Here is a 26,846-nt window from a genome sequence, read left to right on the forward strand (position 1 = left end):
CTGTAATTACCTATTGCCCAGAGCCAGGGACTAGCACAGTGCCTGTAATCACCTATTGCCCAGAGCCAGGGACTAGCACAGTGCCTGTAATCACCTATTGCCCAGAGCCAGGGACTAGCACAGTGCCTGTAATCATCTATTGCCTAGAGCCAGGGACTAGCACAACACCTGTAATCACCTATTGCCCAGAGCCAGGAACTAGCAAAGTGCCTGTAATCACCTATTGCCCAGAGCCAGGGACTAGCACAGTGCCTGTAATCACCTATTGCCCAGAGCCAGGGACTAGCACAGTGCCTGTAATCACCTATTGCCCAGAGCCAGGGACTAGCACAGTGCCTGTAATCACCTATTGCCCAGAGCCAGGGACTAGCACAGTGCCTGTAATCACCTATTGCCCAGAGCCAGGAACTAGCCAAGTGCCTGTAATCACCTATTGCCCAGAGCCAGGGACTAGCACAGTGCCTGTAATCACCTATTGCCCAGAGCCAGGGACTAGCACAGTGCCTGTAATCACCTATTGCCCAGAGCCAGGGACTAGCACAGTGCCTGTAATCACCTATTGCCCAGAGCCAGGGACTAGCACAACACCTGTTGCCTTGAGCCAAGGACTATATCCATTAATATGTATCCCCACCCACAACTACTATTGTTATTCTGCTCCCTTATGTATCACGTGTACCCCACACTGCCCAGATAGTAAGATTGTTTGGGCAGGGCCATATTTACCATCTGTGTCATGTCACCGTATGTAATTTGCTCGTATCATGATACCCTCAATGTACAAAGCTCTGTAATATATTGTCACTTTCTAAGTATTAATCCTGCCATTAAAATTTTTGTAATAACAGTTGATTAACATAACCGGATATTGACACTGATTTTAACACAAAAAAAACTAAAATGTTTATGTATATTCTGTATTCCCTAAATCATTACAGATACCTATGACATGATTGTAGAACTGTCACTGTAGCAGATACTCCAGATGCGTGTCTTTAGAAGTGACGCATTGTAACTGAGTGTACTCTTATACGCAGATAAAGACTGTCAACAATTAATAAGCAGAAAACAAATGAAGATTGGTAAATGACTACAAGCTGAGATTTTTTGAAGTTGCATAAATAATATTCATGCTGAGTCTGGGGGAGAGGGTTAACACTGCATTCCATGGCCATTTCTCAGGAGGGAAGATGAGGGGGGAGGCTGGGGAGGAGGAACCAGCGAGGAGTGTATGTGACTCATACTGACACAACTCTTAAGGGCTTGCAGGGGGAACCCACTGCAGAAACAACCAGAAACTAAGACATCTGACAGAACTTCAGGATGCTGTTTCTGACTTTGCTGGGTGCTATGACCTTCTCTGCTTATGCAGCAACCCTGGCAGATCCTGGCTCTGAAGAGGACGCCCTGGTAAGTGTAACTGCTGGTTACCCTGCGGAGAATGGAAAGCATAAACAGTAAAAAGAATAGAAATGTAGGAATTGCATAAACAGTGGAAAGCCAATAGACATTTCAGAATAGCATGTGTATGAATGAAAACTATGAATAAGAAGGTTATGTGCTGGTGAACATTGCAGTTAGTGTAATTGGGTCACATTTTACATACCAGCAGTTTAACATTTTTTGTTCTTTCTTTTGGCATACTACTGTATTTGCAAACCCTAGTCATGTAAAATGCAAAAAAATTAATAGCATAGTTCTACTCGCTTTAGGCTGATAAAATTGTTGTTAATGTCACACAAACAGCCCTTTTATTTATAAAGTAATTAGATTGATAACAATAATGAAGCATCATAGTAACATGAAGCAACAGAAGCATTTAGAAACTTATACTGAACATTTGCAATTGTTTGAAATTGTAAAGACAACTTTTATCCAAGTAGACAATGGATAATTAATATTTCACAGAAAGAATATCAATACTAGAATATTAGCAATCAAATATTTGCTCCTTATATTTTGGGACTGATGAAATTGCAGTATGGAGATGAAGTTTTCATTTTTCATTAAAGCTTCATGAAGGATCAGTCTATAACAAAGTTATATTGAATATATATATATTTGTATCGGGAGTTCAGATATGTCTTGGTATACAGTGAGAACTGTAGTTTATGGCATCCCAAGCACCATCACTATGGCACAAGCCAATCAGCAACCCAGCTGTTAATCATACCTACTCTCACAATACATACAATATACAGATTTTCAACAAATGTAACTTTATTAGTTCATCAATCATGAATAGAAAATTTCATGCAGATGAATCACTGCAAGTTGTTTGGTACCCACAGTGGTTAGCTGTCTGAATATGGTCAACAATGAGGATATTGTTTTGGTGCTCATTATACTATCAATCTGTTATTATTACAAGATTGGATTTACTTGTGTTACATAAATGAAAGAGAAATCTGTTCCTCAGCTGTAATAAATGGTCTGTTGCTGTTCCAGCCATCTTTACTCCAGAAGGTTGTCAGTCTCTGGATGACTGTCTCTCATTTTGAGACTGCATATTAGAGGTTAACAATTGATGCTACAGCCATTTTTCTCACACTTTATTATTTGTGTGTTCTGAGCTGTATGCAAGGCAATGTCACGGCACTGTGCCTTCCAACTTTCTCACATTGCAGCAACTATTGAGCACTCTCCAACTTCTCAGCCTGCAGATCTCTCTTTACTTGAAAGATGTAACCATAGAAGGGAACTGAGTGGCTTTCCCTCAGAGCATGAACACAAGTTGTAGCTGCCTTTTCAAGTTGGCTTGCACTGTTCATGGGATTGTGTCCTACAACTACACTAGAACAGGTCAGGGTTAGAACAAGGGGACTAAATATAAATAATCTGATACAAATCCAATGTTTCCATTCAACAACTAGGAAAATGACTAATTTTGCATTTGTTCTAGGTCCTTTTATCACTGTCTTTTATATAATATATAATTTTGTCTTGGTGAGAAACTTTACCTTCACCTAGTTCATACTATTTACTATTTTCAGTGTCTTAAAAATATATTCTAATTTTACTATAATCTGTAGAAAAGCAGATATGTGGCTGGTAAATGATAGACTATACAGCCTTCTTTTTAGCCCTATTTTCCTGGGCTTCCTGTATACTACTAAGGTTACCATATCTGGAAACATATGGGCTGATTCATGTTTGTAAGTAAAGTAAAAAAAAAACATCTACTGGTCAAAACCATGCTGTACTGCAGGTGGGGCAGATGAAACATGTGCAGAGAGATTTAGATTTGGGTGTGGCGTGTTCAAACTGAAATCTAAATTGCAGTGTAGAAATAAAGCTGTCTAATAACACATGCAAAAGCAGCCAGTATTTACCCTGGACAGAAAAAAATCTAAATGTATTTGCTCCCCTTGCATGGCAACAGGATTTGTTCCATACTTGAATACCTTGGTGGTTTCGTCTCTGAGAGAAGCCTGGAAATGAGAGGATGCATGCCACTTTGGGGGTTGGGGTCAGGGGGTAAGTCACTTGGCCACAAAAATGCAGTCATTCGAGGGTCCATCGAGAGGGGAGGGGTTTAAGTGATGCAAAGTTGCATCATTTAGCTCCATCCCTCCATAACGTGCTGCAATTAAATGTATAAGTGCAAGTGGGAGAAGGGAAGGACATGAGGCAAAAAGGGGAAGGGGGAAAATTAAGGAAAATGTGCAAATACATCCAGACATGACAATGAAGAGAAATATAAACATTAATACAGATCGTCAGCTGAAAACAGATATGCCCAAGAAATCAAGATAACAACTATCGCGCTAATCTACAATCACACACACAAGAGGTCGAATGGGTACTAGAAACAATCTATAGAAAACTCAGGGACTATAACCTACAGTATGTGATGTAGGTTAGGAGGAATTAGCTTTACTTACAAACATAAATCAGGTGGCCAGGCCTATAGTACAAATAAAGTCTTCATGGTTTCATGGCTGTTTAATTATATAGGCAGATTCTATACTGTAGCTGATTGATATAGGTGGCAAAGTGTGTGATGGAGGTTAGCCAACATGGTAGTTTACTTAACCAAGAGCATTGATGACACAGTGGAATTTAGTAGGGTCACAAAGAGTCTTCATCCCAAAACAGTCAGGGGCAGATCCTATCCTACATATGTTTTAATTGGTTTTAATGCAGCAGTCCATTTACATTAGGTGATATGTCATCACTGTGCATGACCATCTGTTAGGATTTTTTTGGAAGTCTGATTACTGTTTCATCTTTCTATAGAGATACCTAAAGGAGTTTGGATATTTACAGAAGCCCCTTGAAAGCAACAGCGAGGATTTCAGTGCTGAGGATGTGCAAGACGCTATACGGTAAAATCCCATCACTTTGAAGTAATAATAATTCAAGAAATATTTTTGTTTTAATATAAGTGGTAAAGCCTTACCTGAACAGATCCTTGGTGAACAGTGCATAGTGACAATGATATCTAATGCAAGTGTTGTGGAGCTGTTTGCAATTGATTTACTGTAGAAAAATGATTATATGCCCCCATGTTATTGGCCGTTCTGAGCAAACTCTTTTTCTGAAGAATTGGCAACTGTCAGTAAAGTTGCCATCAGTAAAAATGATATCCATTTTTTACGTACAGTTACAAAAAAGTAAAGTTCAGTAAAAATCTGATTTATATTGATATTGTTACTGCTTTCACTCTTGGTTAAATAGTGGTACGAGATAAAAATGTGAAATATGCCAATAAAAAGTTTTTCCAACAGCGCATTTTTAGAAAGTACATTTTTTTTAATTATTACATATTAATTTCATTTGTTTGATTCCCTCCATGACAGTCATCACTAATGAGTAAATCTATTGGTCACTCAGGGCTTACACACGAATGAAAGTAGTCACACAGGAAGCACATAAGGTCAGCCACTCCCTTCCTCCAATCTCTTCAGACTCTTCCCCATATTACTGTAACACACAATATAGAGAAGAAATATAAGAATGTATAACAATATTACAGTATAAAAGGCAGGAACTAGGCTGCCATGGAGGGAATAAAAGGTTTGAATTCTGAATACTGAATCTAATCTTGTTTCTGCTGATGCTGTTACATCAAGTTTGTAATGTTGGGCAGTCATGTAAGTTGTTCCGTCCTACTGCCTTGAATAGTTCTTGTGTAGTAGGTTGGTGCTTTTTCCGACCCATGCAGTGGAGACCGGCTTTGGCTGAATTGTCTTCGATAGTGTTTGGAGCTTCCTTCCTTTCATGCTGTTTGCACTAAAGTATCTTTGGTTGGTCATTGCCCTTTGTGTACATTCTGTGACACTGCAGTCTATTGGTTTTCCTAATCGTTTTAATTCGGCAAATTATATAGTGATGATGATGATGATGATGTCCTCCACGATGTGTCCATTGATAGCGACTTCCTGACATCATCTTCGAGCGTGCGCACTTATGCAACTAGTGAAGCCGAACTTGGTCTTCAAAATTCGGCTGCAGGTGGCACAGTATAAATGTCCGCTAGGATTGTGTGTTTACTTATAAGAGGACTTTGAGCGGGTTTTCTGGATTTGGCGCTTGGTATCAAGATCTTCGCAAGCGTTCAACGTTATCAGTTCCATTTTTTACAGTATTTTATTCACGATTGGGGCTAATCAAAGGAAAGACCCAGCTCCTGTATGATATGGAAATGTTACATTATTTATAAACAGCAATTGAGGTTTGGTTCTAAACCAGAGGTGAATTTAGGGGTCAGACTGACCCTAGCCAGAATATTATTGCCCCTTCCTCCCCCTTCCTTCATAACTGCCCTCAACCTCCGCAGTCATGGCAGTGAAGCATAGCTACACAGCCTCCTGGCAGCAGTGACAGGTGGCTCTGTAAAGCTGCCATCAATGACCAGACAGTTTCATTTCCATCAGATATGATGGTAGCTTATCCTCCAACCTCACTTGACCTTCCCCGATGGGTATTTGAAAATAATGATTATGTGGTCTATTTACTAAGCCTTGAATGGAGATAAAGTCGACGGAGATAAAGTCCCAGCCAATCGGCTCCTAACTGCCATGTCACAGGCTGGGTTTAAAAAATGACAGTTAGGAGCCGATTGGCTGGGACTTTATCTCCGTCCAAGGCTTAGTAAATAGACCCCATATGTTTCTCGCGTTATTGCTTGGCTTCTTTGTATTTGAACATGGTCATCAGTGGATTGACTATCTTTCTGCTGCTGCTGCTGCTGCTGCTGTTAGCTGAATTTTCCTTTTTTTTCTTTAGGCTTCAGTCTGAGAGGACATTGCTCACTCTTTGGGCCTAATTCAGACCTGATCGTTAGCAAGCGATTTTTGCACTGCTGCGATCAGATAGTCGCCACCTACAGGGGGAGGGTATTTTAGCTGTGCAAGTGTGCGAAAGCATGTGTGACATGTGTGAACCTACACAAACCCATCGCTTAGCGGCGCTCTGCTTTGTACATGTGCGACGTACCTGCGCATTGCGGTGCATACGCATGCGCAGTTTGGACCTGATCGGGCGCTGTGCAAAAACGCACAGCAGCGATCAGGTCTGAATTACCCCCTTTGTCTTATATGAAATTAGGCCCATGGTATAGTCTTGGTAGGGGACAGAAGTATTCAGAAAAGAAGTATTCGTCCATTTGCTTACAGAGGGATTTCTATATGGTCATGGTTTTCACCGCGTCTTTAGCATTTTTTAGTCTTTGCTTCATCAGTGAGACTGACCCCTTGTGTGACCCTATTATTTCTCCCAAACATTCTTTATATACATGGAATAAGCTAGTTTCCACCCAATTAATTAGCCATTCAAGAGCCTGTGATCACACTGGATGTGTTCTTTTGTATATTTGACGTGTATATCATCCAAATAAGTAGGCTATACAATACAGTTTCTTATTAACTTAAAAGTGTTATGACTACAACAGAGATCTTTATATAGAGCTGATAACACAAATGAAAGACTTGTGAAATCAAAGTAAGCAAAACCTTCCATACTCTAATAAGTTATTGCAGTAGGATCATGGAGGTAAGGAGGCATTCAGTGAATGAGTGTAGAGGATGGGAGGGAGTCAGCAGAAATTAGGTTGGAGTTATAGAAGGCGTTATTGAGGGTTTTATATGTGAAACTGAGGAGTTTGAACTGTGCTCTAAGGTGGATGGGGAGACCAACTCAGAGAAGTAAATAAATTGGTTAGCAGCATTAAAGATAGATTGACGAGGGAGAGGTGAGCAAGAGTAAGGGCAGAAAGGAAATTACAGTAGTAGACCATGGATGAGAGCTTTGGTGGCATCTATGTTGAGAAAGGGTCTTATTCTGGAGATATTGCAAAGGTGGAAGTGGCATAATTGTGAGATAAATTAGATATGGGGAGTGAAGCAGAGGGTGGAGTTGAGTATTACTTACAGGCATCAAAATAATTGGGGACAGAGACGAGGAATCTGTAAGTGTCAAAATACTCCCTTGATTGATCAGAGGTTTCATTTCTTCTGCTGACAGTTCATTCTCAGACACACACAGATTATTCAAAAATTGCCAGTGCTGTATATACACTGCAGCTGAGTTTGTCCCATTGTGAGAATTACTGTATTTTCTCATGCAGAGTATTCCAAGTTGCTTTCGAACTCCCAGAAACAGGTGTCCTGGACAGTGAGACTCTGGAGAAGATGAAGCAGCCTCGGTGTGGATTAGAAGACCCTTTTAACCAGAAGATTCACAGTTATCTGCTGTTAGGTAAATAGTTACAGAACTCTGGCAGCTATTCTCTATTTTACAGTATAAGAGTTATTAATCATACACATTAGAGATAATGAGGTAAAATGTAACAATTAGGTGCTGTATTGTCCTGTAGAAATCATGGTAGAGCAAATTTAATAGTATTGAATAAATAACTGAAAATGGTCTCAAAAGGGTACTAGTCCAGCTTTACACGTCACCAGTGTGGAACAACATACAAAGGGGTAAAATTACTAAGGTGGGAGAGTAAATTTACCCCAATGTGTGCAGCCCAAAGATATCTGCCCTTGAGTCAAAGAAAAGGACTGGTTTAAAAACGGTGGACTGGACTTAGGGCCTAATTCAGACCTGATCACAGCAGCAAAATTGTTCTCTAATGGATAAAGCCATGTGCACTGCAGGTGAGGCAGATATAACATGTACAAAGAGAGTTAGATTTGTGTGGGTTATTTTGTTTCTGTGCAGAGTAAATACTGGCTGCTTTATTTTTACATTGCAATTTAGATTTCAATTTAAACACACCCCACCCAAATCTAACTCTCTCCGCACATGTTATATTTGCCCCACCTGCAGTGCACATGGTTTTGCCCATTAGAGAACAATTTTGCTGCTGCGATCAGGTCTGAATTAGGCCCTTAGTGACCAACTATTCTACATTTAATCACAGAGTAAGAAATTGAACCATTCTACAGTAGGGTATTTCTCACTCTCAGGATACTTTGGGCTGCACACTTTGGGCATGATTCATATTTGGAAGGAATTGCACAGCCGCTTCCCATGCCATGTCATTAACATTCAAATGTAGCAGGAGGTGTCTGTAGGAGATAGACGCCTCTTGTTAGCATTTGTGAGATCTGAGTGCTGCATCGATGACGCAGACCCTGGACCTATCACAGCTTCAAAATGGGGACAACATTCTCCTGTTTTGAAGAACGGTGCAGAGTGCTGCCCTCCACTCTGCTTCCCAAATGCAGCAGCATGTCAATCATGCTGCAGCTGACAGGAGACTGTGAGCAATATCACATGACCCATTTTGCAAATGCATGTTTGTACATAAACCATCAGGTTTGTGTACAAATATGAATTAGACCTTTTGTTTGTTGTTCTGCACTGGTGACATAATGTATGTACTGTCATGTAAAGCTGGACTAGCACCGTTTTGAGAACATTTGCATTTACTGTATGTATTCAATATTAAGAGGTTGGTAAAAGCTCTCTGTCTTCATAGGCTGCTTCTCCTGAGATTTTTGCTCAAACTTGGGATTGATTTATAATTGCAAATGTAACACTGAAATCTTTATTGGCTATTGCCAAAAAAATCAAATGCAGGCCTCTTGGTCATGCTAGTTTACAAAGGAAAGTTGAATTGGGAGAGTATATAATATATAGCGCGACTATATATGCAGAGATGTGCGGCTATTAACTGCCTTACACTGTGTATATACAGTACAGGTTGAGTATCCCTTATCCAAAATGCTTGGGACTAGCAGTATTTTGGATATCATATTTTTCTGTATTTTGGAATAATTGCATACTGTAATGAGATATCATGGTGATGGGACCTATGTCTAAGCACAGCATGCATTTATGTATCATTTACACCTTATACACACAGCCTGAAGGTAATTTTAGCCAATATTTTTAATAACTTTGTGCATTAAACAAAGTGTGTGTACATTCACACAATTCATTTATGTTTCATATACACCTTATACACACAGCCGGAAGGTCATTTAATACAATATTTTTAATAACATTGTGAATTAAACAAAGTTTGTGTACATTGAGCCATCAGAAAACAAATGTTTCACTATCTCACTCTCACTGAAAAAATTCCGTATTTCGGAATATTCCGTATTTCGGAATATTTGGATATTGGATACTCAACCTGTATATTGTTTTTGCACTTCTTTTGTATGCATTTTGTATGGTGATATGGACTCCTAATGGCACCCTATAAATAAAATATAATAATAATAATAATAATAATAATAAAAGTTTAATATTATTATTATTATTATTATTATTATTAATTATACATCTTCTAGTGGTAAATGTCCCCTGACATCAATATGGTCTTGTCTGGCATTATGAGTCAGAGCTGTACCCTATTGCAGTAGTAACTGCGTCTTTTGCCTGAGCTGCTGCTACGTCTTAATGCTAATACCACAGTCGATGGTCACAAGGCCGGTTCTTGCCCTTTTGGCGCCCCGGGCGGGGAATAGGGGGCGTGACTTCATACAGGGGGTGTGGTCAGTCACGCCCCCTGTACAGTAGAGTAGCGCCGCTGAAAATGAAAAAAAAAAAGAATACTTACTATACCCGCTCCTGACCGCTGCAGACCTCCGCCGGCGCCGCTCCTCTCCTCTCCACGGATCTGCCATAGACAGACACTAGAGGTCAATTATGACCCCTAGCGTCTGTCAGTCCCACAATGCTGTGCGGTGCACGATGACGTCATCGCGCACTGCACAGCAAAGGTCCTCTCCACGAAGGGAAACTAGACGCATAGCGTCTAGTTCCCTTCACAGCGGGGAACCAGGGGGACACAGCGGGCAGCGGGGGGCACAGCAGTAGCGGATCTTGCCCGGCGCCCTCCGGATGGCACCCCGGGCAAAAGTCCTGCTTGCCCGTGGCAAGATCCGCTACTGGATGGTCATCCCACTGAGATGGCCACCCTGCTCGTGCTACTTTACCCAGAGGCGGATTTAGACCTCATGGGGCCCTAAGCAAGGCACCAATTTGGGGCCCCCCTCTCTTAAACAATCCTCAGTGTGCCCCCACACCCATCAATTGTAGCAGACAGGTTCCCGCCCATTCTGCCCCCCCCCCCCAGTCAGTGTATGCTCCCTAATCTGCCCCCAGCCAATTATAGCAGGCAGATGGTAGTGTATTGATTATTATTTACATAGCGTACACATATTCCACAGCACTTTACAGAGAACATTTGGTCATCCACATAAGTCCAGCCCCAGTGGAGTTTACAATCTATATTCCCTACCACATGTACACATTCACGTTAGGTTAATTGGCTCCCAACAAAATTAACCCTATCAGTATATTTTTGGATTGTGTGAGGAAACTGGAGCACCCAGAGGAAACCCATGCAAGTACGGGCAAAATATACATACTCCACACAGTTAGGGACATGATGGGAATTAAACCCATGACCTGAGTGCTGTGAGGCAGTAATGCTAACCATTACACCGTCCGTGGTGCTCTTAAAATCACACCTGGCGGCTATCTGGTCACTGACAGCCTGCTGAAAGTATTCAGCCAGACCAGCACTCGGACACTTTTGGCGGAAATCAGAAATATCCTCCCGAAGTTTGCTATTGTCAGACCTTGTATAATGGAATCACACTAAAGGCACTGATGTATAGTCAATACAGTCACTGACTGAGGGGCGCGATAATGGATATTATAAGTGATGGGGTACCTGCTAATAGGGGATGAGTGACGTGCTACAATCAGTGTGTGTGTGACTGTATTGACTATATATCAGTGCCCCACTGATTGTAGCAGGCATCTCCTATACACAGTAGGACTTAAAGTAGAGTAATATAGCATATTCATATAGCACCAGTCAGTGTGTGCCTCCCCGCCAGCCATGATTGTAGCAGGTGGATGTTTGACACTGTACTTAACATAACACTGCCCACCCCCCATTCCCCACTCCCGCCTATTGGAATTTGAAGCAGGTGGATGTTATATAAGTAGTAAAAAATACTATAATAAAGTACACTGGAAGACTTCATGTTTTTTTCTGCATGGCTCATCTCTCTAAGCATCTGAAGTCATACACATGTGTGACATGACTGGTCACACACACAGAACTGCAGGACTGGAGACACAGGCGTGCGCTGAAGCCGGCACCCATCAGCTATATAATCACTGACAGCCTGATGGGAGTATTCAGCCAGCTCTGCTCTCGGACAATTTCAGTGAAGCTCATGGTCCGCCAGAAATGCCCTTTATACAGTCTTATCAGAGGGCCCCCTGGGACTAGCAGGGCCCTAAGCAGCGACTGTAGTTGCCTTGTGATAAAACCTCCTTTGTGTCTACCGCTGTGTGAACAAAGACGCACCATCGGTCATGCCATTGGACACTGAGCCAGCCCTGAGGAGAGTCTTCATCTGAACATGACCGCCACAGTCAGTGACCACGACATGGTCGCGACTGACTTTACCTCGTTACCTCCTCGAAACGCCCATCAAAATTGCATGGCTCTACGTGCACTTTCGATCTGCGACTTTCTGCGATAACCATTGGGACAGATGCACAGTGCGACTCAGATGCATGCACAGACTGAAAGCATTGTCTGCTTGCGCCCGGTGCCACGATAGTATCTTCCCCTGAATTGGGCCCTGTGTGTGCTCCATTCTGCTTTGGCTACATCTAGAATTTTCTCTAAATATAAGCAAAGGCTCAGTAAGTGTTCAGCTGTTACACTAATATTCTGAAGCGTTCAGAATATATCCCATAAATATTTATATGGGCTATGCCCATTTTAAAATAAATGTATTGTAATTTTTTTAGCATTATTAGATCTGCCATCAAGGTAAATACTATTTTACATTACTACATAAAGAAGAAACAGTCATTCTTTTTAAAATATACCTTTCAGAATTGCTGCAGCAGAATGCTTATAGTGCAGATGGGCACCTCAACTGCCCCCCCGACTGTCCCACACTGATCGTAAACCTTTACCTGCATTGAGTACTTTACAAGTGATGTCAGACATTGCATATTTGTAGATCTGATAATCTGTCATCTCCCCTTTTATCAGCAACACTGACCTCCTGACCTTCTCCTTTGGCCAGTTGAAAATTAATGTCTGCCTGGTGGACCACTGGCTGAGTGTGGCCATACACGTTTTTCCTATAGCTCACATCTTGCCTAACAACCACTACAGACTCAGTCCATTTTCAGGAACATATATAGCACGGGATCCGGTCTGAAGATCGACACTGTCTAGGTCGACAATGTTTAGGTCGACCACTATAGGTCAACAGGGTTTCAGGGTTTCTAGGTCGACAGGTCAAAAGGTCTACATGAGTTTTTTTTCTTTTCTTTTTTTACTTTTTCATACTTAACGATCCACGTGGACTACGATTGGAACGGTAACTTTGCCCGAAGCTTGCTCGCCATGCAAGGGGACACGGTGCACTAATTGGGCTTCCTGGTCACTGTACGGAGAAAACTACACCAAAAAAACCCATGAAAAACTCATGTCGACCTTTTGACCTGTCAACCTAGCACATCTCGACCTGCAAACCCTGTCGACCTTCAGACCCTGTTGGCCGAGTGACTGTTGACCTATAGTGGGCGACCTAACCATTCTTGACCTAGACACTGTCGATCTAATGATCCACACCCTATAGCACTTGCATATTGACTCTCGTTGTCATGATTATGTCATGCAGGATTATACTATCAAAATAAATTTTGGGGAGATGGGGAGTGATCACTCTAAATAGCAGATAACAGCATTTTTATTTCAGTTACTGTAATTGTAATCGTATACTCTCTTTTTCCCACTCTCCACTCTTGATTAGGGCGGTGGAGAAAAAAGAATCTGACTTATCGCATACATAATTACACACCAGACATGACGACTGCTGAAGTGAACACCGCCATCCAATCAGCTTTCAAATACTGGAGTGACATCACCCCCTTGAAATTCAGGGAGATCAAATATGGAAGGGCAGACATAAGAATTTCTTTCCACCGACTGGGATCTGGTTGCTCGCGTCCATTTGATGGTCCTGGTATGTTTCTGTCTATTCATATATCCACGTATTCATTATAGTAAAGGAGCGATATTAATAGTATTACTTATGGGCAACTGTCCTTCCCTCACACAGATTTATGTTTCTAATTTTAAATACAAAATTAAAAACTAGCGCTTCACATAATGATCATAGAAGACAGTAAGAAAACCTTCATGTTAGCTATGGTAATAAATGTAGCACTGAAATGTCTGCAGATAGTGCTGCTCCCAGTGCACTAGTGTTGGAGAACAGTATAATCCAGCAGTAGATTTGTTCTTTCCTGCAGACAGTAGACTGTATATTGGCAATGTCTAAAGGAGAATCTGGCCTGTATAATGTGTATGTCACTGGAGGTAATAGTGCATTCCATATAGCCAAAAGAAATGATGTAGTGCAGTAACAGGAAAGGGATATGTGTGGGATACACCAACTTTTGGAGAGTGAAAGAAGCAGTTCAGTTTCTCGGATGTTGGAGCATTTTGTTCTGTCACGGTGCTGATTTCACACAACGTACTCTTATTTGTACTTGCTGTTACACTATTGTCATATCTCCATTACAGCTGGCTTTTTACAGGGGCTCAGTTGAGGGGTTCTGCTCATGTAAATAACAGATAAGAGTTCATCTTAAAGGGGTATTGTCACTTTCCTAGCTGCTTGTCCATTATCTATCTATCTATCTATCTATCTATCTATCTATCTATCTATCTATCTAATCTATCTCCAGAGCACAGCACTCAACAGACTCAGCTCCAGTATTAAAATATGATTGCCACATCATATCATTTGCAATGTTTTGGGCTTTATTACCTGTCTTCAGGCAACAGATATACAGATATACTGTATATACAGTCAACCCTGGAGAAGTGGGAAATCTCTATTGCTGAGACTAATTGTGAGGTCCCAGCATTTATGCACCAAAAACCTCTGTTAGTGACACTGAATTTTCTCATTATTAGGAATAATCACCTCTATAACTGAGACAGTTGCTATTAGGACCTCTTTAAGTGAGATTAGTGAAGTTTACTAACCTCGTTAAATGAGACGATCGCCTTTAGAACCTCTGTAACTGGGATTAGTATTAGGACTAGGAACAGGGGCACCTCCTAGAGCAATATTGTCTAAACACCATCAATCAGTGCAGACAACTACAAGTGGATCCGTACCAAACTAAAATAACTGCTTGCTTATCTGTTCATTTGAAAAGATTCCACACGAAGTCCCAGCAGTATACAGTAAGTATTCTTATATTTTAATAAGACTCCAGAATTACATAAAATAAAATAAACAAAGTAGTCTAAATTATAAAAAAAAAAACACAAAGGACAATATAAAATGCTCATAACATGTATAAAAGAGAAAAATAGCTTATCTGAAAAATGCCTCTGATTGATGAGACATAGCTCCATCTCGACAAAACGCGTAGGGTAAATTTGTTGTTTGGCATTTTTCAGATAAGCTATTTTTCTATTTTATACATGTTATTTGAGCATTTTATGTTTTCCTTATTATAATTTAGACTACATTATGTATGTTCTTTTATGTCTTTTATGTCATATAACATGAGGGATGCTATCTATGGTATCTATCCTTACGGTACAATCTTTAGCTCTATATTTATTATGTGGCAAATCCACCTTAAACAGATTTTAAATAAGGATTGCTGATCCATATGTCCGTATGTAGATTACAGAATCCATACATCTTGACCTTAATAGGAAAGCTATGTACATTTTCCACTCACACATCAAATGCTGCACATAGCACCGAATGACGGATGTGTAGAACGTACACCACCCATGTATATGCAGCATTCATTGTTGTATATTCCAATAAACGTGAAGAGATGACTTTGCTGTTTAGTGAAAAGCACTTGGTATATAAGGCTTGATGGAAAAATAACTTAGTATTCTAATGTAAATGTCTTTCATAGTGGACATTTACAGAAGTCTCAGTGTTTCAGTAGGTTACTGAGTATGAAAAAAGTATGTACAGTATGGTATGGGCTCATAACTTGACTACTTCCTAGGCCTATAGAAGTTTTAAACAGACACTTGCATTGTCATGCAGATAAGAGAAATGCCAATAATATCTTGAACCTGTAATCTTAAAATCAGTATTTTAAATTTGAGTCAGAAATCTACATCCAGGTTGTACTATCCTCTTTTGTATACATCCACTGCTAGTATCACCCACTACTCACCCTTTATAGGGTGCTAATGTAGAAAGAAGGAAACATTGGTGAAACAGTGTTTTGAGGTGGTGTTACCGAACTAGACAGCTGCAGACACATTTATCAACACTTTTCACTGCTCTTAGGGCCTAATTCAGACCTGATTCCTAACAACCGATTTTTTCACTGCTGCGATCAGGTAGTCGCCGCCTACAGGGGGAGTGTATTTTAGTTGTGCAAGTGTGCGGACGCATGTGTAGCAGAGCTGCACAAACAGATTTTGTGCAGCCTCTGCGCAGCCCAGGACTTACTCAGCCGCTGCAATCACATCAGCCTGTCCGGGACCGGAATTGACGTCAGGAACCCTCCCTGCAAACGCATGGACACGCCTGTGTTTTATCAACCCCTCCCTGAAAATGGTCAGTTGCCACCCAGAAACGCCTTCTTCCTGTCAATCAGATCCTTCGCACAAACTCATCGCTGAATGGCGATCCGCTTTGTACCCATGCGACGTGCCTGCGCATTGCAGTACATACACATGCGCAGTTCAGACCTGATCGCAGGCTGTGAAAAAACGCATCCTATCGATCAGGTCTGAATTACCCCCTTAGTTCCTACAGTCTTCCAGACACCTGCAGGACTCAGCTTCAGTCAGTGTTCCGGTAGCAAAATAAAAGCAATGGAGTTAGGGATGGGAGTAGTGTTGCTATACCCAGGGCTTACATGTCTACTGGTGTTTCCCTAGTGTGTGTAGAGATGTAGGTTCCTTTCATCTCCCAAATCAAAAATGTCAAAAAGACGCTATTAAAAAAATAACCAGTAGGTTTAGATCCTTACCATAATTTATCATCAGAATAAGCAGTTGTTTCATATAGTGCTATATAGTACAATGAGTATGTATACAAGTTTATGATGTACACACATGCATCATACTGTACTTACAGAATGTCTGCAATGTGATGCGTGACAACTGTAATGTGACAAACTTAAGGGTGTCCAAGAAAACCTTGTTTTGCTCTGTGTTAGTGCTCAGTCTATTGAGATGTGTCTTCTACATTCCCCCCCCCCCACACACACACACACCACCCCCGTTGAATCCCATTCTTGTTCATACTATTAAATGTCTATATTACTGAAGAGTATTTCCTATTTTCACTTAGCATGATGACCACTAACACAGCGGATAGATTAAGAGCTGTCTCAAAAACGTGGAATATAGGGACAAGTTTAGTATTGAGATTCTGCCAAAAATCCTGAGACAATGGCTCCACCTGACCAGCATTCTAGCCAGGCTGGAGGGGAAATAAATAGGACTCCACGGGAATGTTCTTAGTAGGCCAGGTACATAACAGAGATGGGAACACTAGTGCTCCTACACCTAAGTGTAGTGAATATCTTTGCTTATAGCTGTACCATATGAGAATAGAAAAAGGACATTTATATAAATATTCCTAGTTTCTGTAATGAATAGTCTGTTTTGGTGTTACAGGGAAAGTCCTGGCCCATGCGGATATCCCAGAGCTGGGAACAATTCATTTTGATGAGGACGAGTACTGGACGGAGGGCACGTACCTTGGTGTCAATCTGCGTATCATTGCCGCACATGAGCTGGGACATGCTTTGGGTCTGGGCCACTCTCGCTTCAGCAACGCACTGATGGCGCCTCAGTATGCTGGATATAAGCCTAACTTTCGCCTCCATGATGATGATGTGAAGGGGATTCAAGTTTTATATGGTAAGTAATGTATTATATTTTCTTCTGGACATGCCGGTTCCCTGTTGTGCAGTCACCGAGGCTAATGATTGGTTATGGAGCTCATGGCTTTGTCTAACAGCCCATGTTTCACTCATCTGGTAACTACCTTTTATCACTTTCCCGACAAAGTCCAACATAAGCAAAAGCCATTAATAGTCATATTGCAGACTGAAATGCTGTAATGGAAATATGTGATAAATATAAAATTCAGGGTGAGCAACCATATATGTAATTTACCCTCAAACTGTTCAAAGTAGATGTCGGCGCAAAAATGTGGTGGAGATTTTCATAGCTTATGTATTTGTTTAGTTCCAAATACCTATATTAAAAGCTTTGTACCATAGGCTCATAGCTAATAGAGAATCAGTTGTTGTGGTCATACATCTTTTCCTGGTTCTGTAGTTGGCATTCAGCATTAGGATGGAGCTCTGGGGCATATAACTGGGCACCAGCCACTTTAGGTTGACTCTGAAATAGTAAGTGGGAAAAGGGGCAATGGGTCCCTTCATTAGAGTAGTCTTAGATCACTTCCCCATTCTCCCTATACCTGGGTAGGAGGATCAGAGGAATACAACATGTTGGAAGTCCTTGATTTGCTGATTCCGGCCAAACAATTATCATGATTGGCGAATCAGGGATTTTTAACATGTTTTTTTTGCCATTTTCCATGATGGGCTGCCATTCATCGATGTCTGCCAATCAGCACATCGGCAGAACAGGGAATTGGGTGGTAGATGCATGGCCGCATTAGAGTGCTTTCCTCCAGCGTATATCCAAAACATTTACTTTTCTTCCAAAAATCAGGAGGGTTCAGGTAGGATAGTTTCAGTAGTAACCGGCAAGAAACAAGATTTCCATTTATTTTTAAAGGGGATAAATAACAGATGTACAGATTTTTTTTATTTTATTTCATTTTATATGGAAACTGCAACTTTCTCAGTTAATAATAAAAGTAAAGACACTATTCTCTCATGTGTACATTACACTTTAATTACCCTGTTTATACTAAAATATAAAAATGTAATAATGTTTGTCTTTAAAAGAACAGACCACCACTCACCAACCTCCCTAAGCTATGCTACCCAATTACCACTCCTCTACACAGTTTAAAGAAAATGTATGTGTTCTCTTTCCACAGGACACCATTGCTGTAATTCACTAAGCACTTTCACCCTTGCCAAGATCAGTATGCAACATGTAGCATTTAACCTAATGGATCAAATTCTTATTTCCCTATAGATTGTAAGATTGCGAGCAGGGCCTTCTTACCTATTTGTCTGTCTGTTATTGCCCAGTCTTGTTTTAATACTGTGTAAAGCACGACAGAATATCCAGGTATTATATAAATAAATGTTACTAAAAAACTAACAAATAACATTAGTGGAAAAATTATTTCATTTGAAATAAATATATGTTTGACTCCAAGTGAGTCTTTGTTTAGTGATACTGTCTGTGTTGCTGTTTAAGAAGTAAATTAACATTATCATAGCAAAGTAGTTTTTCTTTTGTTGTTTGTTGTAATACAATGTAACGTTTAGATATACCATAGTATAATTCAATGCAGATACATTTCTATTATAACATGTTTGGTTCACTTTTGTAGTATCACAGTTACGTGAATATAATAACAACAAGAAAAACATGAAAATAAAGTTTACCTATAAATAACGTATCCTCCCAACTGTTCCTCTGAAAGTAGCACACACATTTTTGGAGCCAAGGCTGCCTGTCCTTCTATAAGAACATTAATTAGATTCTGTTACATAGACCTGTTCAGATTAACTTCTAGATTAGTGTTTCCCGACCTCGATCCTCAAGGCACACTAACAGTTCAGGTTTTAGTGATATCCATGCTTTAGCACAGATGGTTGAATCAAAATAACTGAGGCACTAATTAAGGCACCTGTGCTCAAGTATGGCTATCCTAAAAACCTGGACTGTTAGTGTGCCTTGAGGACCGTGGTTGGGAACCTCTGTTCTAGATCTATGATAGCATCATCCAGGGGCGGATTGGGATCGAACACCAGCCCGGGAAATTTATGGAAGCAGCCCTAATGAGGGTGGAGTCTTTTGAGGGAGAGGCGTCTATCAAGAGGGTGGGGTCACACCTCAGAGGTCCTGATTCTGAGATAGACACAGTTGGGGCCTTCTTTGCTTTAAGTAATGCTAATGTTTACCTGTGACTTTATGCATATGCTGCTACAATGCCTTTCCCTGATGTACATCTGTGCATCTGAATATACAAGGACAGATATGGCCACTTTCAGTGTCTACTGACACTGCAGTCATGCCTTTAATCTACTTCTGATTTTATTGATTTTTAATTCTACAAACCCCCTTTTTTAACTTTATATGTTTCAAAGTACAGGGAGGGGAGCACACACTACATACAGCACAGTACAGGGAGGGAGCACACACTACATACAGCACAATACAGGGAGGGAGCACATACTACATACAGCACAGTACAGGGAGGGAGCGCGCACTACATACAGCACAATACAGGGAGGAGGAGCACACACTACATACAGCACACTACATACAGCACAGTACAGGGAGGGAGCACACACTACATACAGCACAGTACAGGGAGGGAGGGCACACTACATACAGCACAGTACAGGAGGGAGCACACACTACATACAGCACAGTACAGGGAGGGAGCACACACTACATACAGCACAGTACAGGGAGGGAGCACACACTACATACAGCACAGTACAGGGAGGGAGCACACACTACATACAGCACACTACAGGGAGGGAGCACACACTACATACAGCACAGTACAGGGAGGGAGCACACACTACATACAGCACAGTACAGGGAGGGAGCACACACTACATACAGCACAGTACAGGGAGGGAGCACACACTACATACAGCACAGTACAGGGAGGGAGCACACACTACATACAGCACAGTACAGGGAGAGGGGAGCACACACTACATACAAGCACAGAACAGGGAGGGAGCACACACTACATACAGCACAGTACAGGGAGGGAGCACACACTACATACAGCACAGTACAGGGAGGGAGCACACACTACATACAGCACACTACAGGGAGAGGGGAGCACATACTACAGGCATTCCCAACCACGGTCCTCAAGGCACACTAACAGTGCATGTTTTAGTGATATCCAGGCCTCAGCACAGGTGACTTAATTAGTAGCTCAGTTATTTTGATTTAACCATCTGTGCTGCAGCCTGGATATCACTAAAACCTGCACTGTTGGTGTGCCTTGAGGACCGTGGTTGGGAATGCCTGACATACTACATACAAGCACAGAACAGGGAGGGAGCGCACACTACATACAGCACAGTACAGGGAGGGAGCACACTACATACAGCACAGTACAGGTAGGGAGCACACACTACATACAGCACAGTACAGGGAGGGAGCACACACTACATACAGCACAGTACAGGGAGGGAGCACACACTACATACAGCACAGTACAGGGAGAGGGGAGCACATACTACATACAAGCACAGTACAGGGAGGGAGCACACACTACATACAGCACAGTACAGGGAGGGAGCGCACACTACATACAGCACAGTACAGGGAGGGAGCGCACACTACATACAGCACAGTGACGTGCAGTGAGGTCAATTGCTGGTGAGGCTCTGGCTTCTCCAGTACATCCCCAGTAGCACAAGAGCACAAACCTCAGCTCACTTTTTAGGAACAGCAGATACATTACAGTACATAGGGGGTGTGGGCTGGTACTGCAGCCATTGTGTACATACTGTAATTACAGGACAGACCCCAAAGTACCCAGAAAGCAGCCAGAGTCGGCTCCAGGTCTACTAGCACGCTGAGCCTTCGGTGCACACACTACTATGAAAGAGGACGTTGCCTCGTAATTATATATCATGAAATCAAATTATAATTACCATATTATCACCCCGCTACACACACAATTGGCAGCCTTACACATAATACCCACAGCAGTGCTCCTTACATGTAATGCCCCCAGTATAGTGCCAGATAAATGTAATGCCCCCATTATAGTGCCAGTTACACGTAATGCATCCTGTAGTGCCAGTTACACGTAATGCCCCCTGTAGTGCCAGTTACATATAATGCGTCCTGTAGTTCCAGTTACACACGTAATGTGCCCCGTAGTGCCAGTTACACGTAATGCGTCCCATAGTGCCAGCTACACGTAATGCGTCCCACAGTGCCAGTTACACGTAATGCGTCCCATAGTGCCAGCTACACGTAATGCGTCCCACAGTGCCAGTTACACGTAATGCGTCCCATAGCGGCAGTTACAAGTAATGCATCTCATAGTCCCAGTTACAAGTAATGCCCCCTGTCTTGGATGCAGGGGTGAGCTACGCCCCTGCCCACACAACTTCCAGTCACCTCCTTCCCCCAGCCCCTCTCACCTGGGTCCTGCTTAGAGCCGCCGGCATGAGAGTGCAGCAGTTCCGGTGCTGCTACTGAGTCTGCTGCCTGAGAGGAGGAGAGCGCCGGCCGCCGCTGTATGGTACTCTGGACTTCCTGGCGCCACCTCCGTGGCCGCTGCCGACGATTAGCTGCTGCGCTTGGCTCTCCCCAATCCCCGGTGCTGCCAGCTGCACCTGCGGGATAACGGGTGAAAGATGGGGGTAGTAGCAGGGGGTAATAGCAGGGACACAGGTGACAGATGGGGGTACATACAACACAGTACAGGGAGGGAGCACACACTACATACAGCACAGTACAGGGAGGGAGCGAGCACACACTACATACAGCACAATACAGGGAGGGAGCGCACACTACATACAGCACAGTACAGGGAGGGAGCACACACTACATACAGCACAGTACAGGGAGGAGGAGCACACACTACATACAGCACAGGGAGGGAGCACACACTACATACAGCACAGTACAGGGAGGGAGCACACATTACATACAGCACAGTACAGGGAGGGAGCACACACTACATACAGCACAGTACAGGGAGGGAGCACACACTACATACAGCACAGTACAGGGAGGGAGCACACACTACATACAGCACAGTACAGGGAGGGAGCACACACTACATACAGCACAGTACAGGGAGGGAGCACACACTACATACAGCACAGGGAGGGAGCACATACTACATACAGCACAGGGAGGGAGCACATACTACATACAGCACAGGGAGGGAGCACATACTACATACAGCACAGTACAGGAGGGAGCACACACTACATACAGCACAGGGAGGGAGCACACACTACATACAGCACAGGGAGGGAGCGCACACTACATACACCACAGTACAGGAGGGAGCACACACTACATACAGCACAGGGAGGGAGCGCACACTACATAGAGCACAGTACAGGAGGGAGCACACACTACATACAGCACAGTATAGGGAGGGAGCACACACTACATACAGCACAGTACAGGGAGGGAGCACACACTACATACAGCACAGTACAGGGGGGAGCACACACTACATACAGCACAGTACAGGGAGGGGGAGCACACACTACATACAGCACAGTACAGGAGGGAGCACACACTACATACAGCACAGTACAGGGAGGGAGCACACACTACATACAGCACAGTACAGGGAGGGAGCACACACTACATACAGCACAGTACAGGGAGGGGGGGGCACACACTACATACAGCACAGTACAGGGAGGGAGCACACACAAGTAGTGAAACACAGACACAGGGGACCAGTGCAGCGGAAACTGTCCCAGTGACCAATCCGCCCCTGATTACATAAATAGCCACCACATTATTACATCAATAGCACCACATTACAGGTATAGCACTGCACTACACGTATAGCACCACATTATACGAATAGCACCACATTACACGTACAGTATGTCACCTCATTACACGAATAGGACCACATTGCATACATAGCCACCGCATTACATAAATAGGCCCATCATCATGGAGAGACATTGGGCAGCTATAGGGCTAAAGGACTTTGCATAGGAGATTGTCCCAGGGCTGGCTGTGAGTGCTGATCAGCTGGCATACTGAGAACAAGGTACATCCTGCTGTTGTCCAGTCCCCAAACCATACACTGTGACTGGGGATGCCCTAACCCTTACACCATCATGATCATACAAATAACGTAATTAAAAATAACCTCTCTGCTGGGTCCCCTTCAGTGCCCAGTCACCACTCTGGCCAGTTCAATGATAGTGCAGGAGCTAGGGTGGCGGTGGGTGTAGTGAACCCGGCTTCGATCATCGCTATGCTGCTGCTCCCGGGCCGGGCTCGTTGAAGAGATCTTTGGCCGGGGCCAGGGAAGATGCTGCTGGGCTGGTTACCTTTCTCCAGGTCCCCTGTTGGTAGAACAGCTTCAACACTTTTCACGGCTAGCGGCACCTGGAAGTGCTAGCGGCAACTGAAAGTGCCAATGAACTGCAAGTACTGGAAGGAGTGTGAATTGGCCTGGATGAGGGGGATATGGGACCGGCCCATCAGAATCTGTCATGGTGTCCTGGTAGTTAATCCGCCCCTGGCATCATCCCATATTATTATATATGTAGTGTTTTGTAGCGTCCCTGACTGCATATAGTAACTATGTGATCATTTAAGCCAATTACTGAATGCCTTAAAAAGTTGTGTTATAATATCACTTTGCACAAACTACCATATAAACATACTGTAATTACTTTGAATGAGAAGCAGGGAATAATGTATTGTGCCAACCTAAAAACAAGAGCAAGGTTGCTCTCTGCTGTAAGTTATTGATAAGATATTGTATATCATCAAAGTACACAGAGCTTGTAGCTATCATTTATCTAACAGTCTATGAAATGGCAGTTGGAAGCTATAGGCAACTTCTCTACTTTGGGGTGTATTCTATTGCATTCGGAAATTGCTGTCTTGTTGGAAAGATGTCAGTTTCTTAGGTCGGAAACTGTACCGACCTATTCAATCCCCCTGCTTTTTTTAAATCGCGGATCCAAGTGTTTTGTCGGATTCCTCGGCCGAATCTGACAGGTTTTGGCACAGTTTTCAACAATATCAATCTGACTTAAAAAAAAATAGGATTTTAATACCTACCGGTAAATCCTTTTCTCTTAGTCCGTAGAGGATGCTGGGGACACCATTAGAATCATGGGGTATAGACGGGATCCGCAGGAGACATGGGCACTTTAAGACTTTGAAAGGGTGTGAACTGGCTCCTCCCTCTATGCCCCTCCTCCAGACTCCAGTTATAGGAACTGTGCCCAGGGAGACGGACATTACCAGCTCACACCTCAAACACGCCGTACAACGTGGCATTCAACAGAACTCAAGTCAACGACATGAAAAATGTCAGCAACAGGCCGACTATAAACGTAACACAACCTGTGTGTAACTATAACTAATAACTGCAGATACAGTACACCCTGGGACGGGCGCCCAGCATCCTCTACGGACTAAGAGAAAAGGATGTACGGGTAGGTATTAAATTCCTATTTTCTCATACGTCCTAGAGGATGCTGGGGACACCATTAGAACCATGGGGTTTATACCAAAGCTCTAGAACGGGCAGGAGAGTGCGGATGACTCTGCAGCACCGATTGACCAAACATGAGGTCCTCCTCGGCCAGGGTATCAAACTTGTAAATCTTTGCAAAAGTGTTTGAACCCGACCAAGTAGCTGCTCGGCAAAGTTGTAATGCTGAGACCCCCCGGGCAGCCGCCCAGGACGCGCCCACCTTTCTGGTAGAATGGGCCTTCACCGATTTCGGTAACGGCAATCCAGCCGTAGAATGAGCATGCTGAATCGTAGCACAGATCCAGCGTGCAATAGTCTGCTTGGAAGCAGGAGCCCCAATCTTGTTGGGATCATACAGGACAAACAGAGCCTCCGTTTTCCTAATCTCAGCCGTTCTGGCAACATAAACTTTTAAAGCTCTGACCGCATCGAGAGACTTCGACTCCACTAAGGCGTCAGTAGCCACTGGCACCACAATAGGTTGGTTCATGTGGAACGATGAAACCACCTTCAGCAGAAATTACTGACGAGTCCTCAACTCTGCTCTGCTCTATCTTCATGGAAGATCAACTAAGGGCTCTTGTGAGACAAAGCCACTATCTCCGATACCCGCCTTGCGGATGCCAAGGCCAACAGCATGACCACTTTCCAAGTGACGAATTTCAACTCCACCTTCTGTAAAGGTTCAAACCAATGTGATTGAAGGAACTGCAACACCACGTTAAGATCCCATGGTGCCACTGGGGGCACAAATGGAGGTTGGATGTGCAACACGCCTTTCACAAAAGTCTGAACTTCTGGAAGGGGGGCCAATTGTTTTTAAAAGAAAACCAATAAGACTGAAATTTGTACTTTAATTGAGCCCAACTTTAAGCCCGCATCTACACCAGCTTGTAGAAAATGGAGAAAACGTCCTAACTGAAATTCTTCCGTAGGAGCCTTCTTGGATTCACACCAAGACACATATTTTCTCCAAATACGGTGGTAATATTTAGACGGTACTCCTTTCCTAGCCTGAAGAAGTGTGGGAATGACTTCACTGGGAATACCCTTTCGGGCTAGGATCTGGCGTTCAACCGCCAAGCCATCAAACGCAGCCGTGGTAAGTCTTGATACACGCACGGCCCCTGCCGTAACAGATCCTCTCGTAGAGGAAGAGGCCAGGGATCTCCTATGAGTAACTCCTGAAGATCTGGATACCAAGCCCTCCTTGGCCAGTCTGGAACAATGAGGATCGCCTGAACCTTTGTTCTTCTTATGATCTTTAGCACCTTTGGAATGAGAGGAAGCGGAGGGAATACATACACCGACTGAAACACCCATGGTGTCACTAGGGCATCCACTGTTATTGCTTGAGGGTCCCTCGACCTGGAACAATATCTCTGAAGTTTCTTGTTGAGACGAGACGCCATCATGTCTATTTGAGGAATTCCCCAAAGACCTGTCACTTCTGTGAAGACCTCTTGATGAAGACCCCACTCTCCTGGATGGAGATCGTGTCTGCTGAGGAAGTCTGCTTCCCAGTTGTCCACTCCTGGAATGAAGATCGCTGACAGGGCGCTTGTATGCCTTTCCGCCCAGCGGAGAACCTTCGTGGCCTCCGCCATTGCCGCTCTGCTTTTTGTTCCGCCCTGGCGGTTTATGTACGCTACTGCTGTTATATTGTCCGACTGGATCAAGACGGGCAGATTGCGAAGCAGATGTTCCGCTTGAAGAAGGCCATTGTAAATGGCCCTTAACTCCAGAACGTTTATGTGTAGACAAGTCTCCTGGCTTGATCATCTTCCCTGGAAGTTTTCCCCCTGTGTGACTGCCCCCCAGCCTCGGAGACTCGCATCCGTGGTTACTAGGATCCAGTCCTGGATCCCGAACCTGCGCCACTCTAGGAGGTGAGAGCTGTGCAGCCACCACAGGAGTGAGATTCTGGTCTTGGAAGACAGAATTATTCTTCGGTGCATGTGCAGGTGGGATCCGGACCAC

At 43.2% G+C, this 26,846-nt stretch overlaps 1 protein-coding gene across 1 annotated transcript in view; it reads left to right on the forward strand.

Annotated features, from left to right (window-relative positions):
• The first annotated feature begins 1,248 nt into the window (after positions 1–1,248).
• MMP19 (matrix metallopeptidase 19) overlaps positions 1,249–26,846 on the forward strand; it is a 49,382-nt gene continuing 23,784 nt past the window's right edge. Inside the window, exons 1-5 of the mRNA XM_063952578.1 lie at positions 1,249–1,410; positions 4,240–4,328; positions 7,571–7,701; positions 13,263–13,475; positions 17,138–17,383. Coding sequence (XP_063808648.1) covers positions 1,324–1,410; positions 4,240–4,328; positions 7,571–7,701; positions 13,263–13,475; positions 17,138–17,383 — 766 coding nt within the window. The 5' untranslated portion in view covers positions 1,249–1,323. The remainder of the gene's footprint in view (positions 1,411–4,239; positions 4,329–7,570; positions 7,702–13,262; positions 13,476–17,137; positions 17,384–26,846) is intronic.

The sequence above is a fragment of the Pseudophryne corroboree genome, chromosome 2, assembly GCF_028390025.1.
Source record: "Pseudophryne corroboree isolate aPseCor3 chromosome 2, aPseCor3.hap2, whole genome shotgun sequence".
Taxonomy (NCBI): Eukaryota; Metazoa; Chordata; class Amphibia; order Anura; family Myobatrachidae; genus Pseudophryne; species Pseudophryne corroboree.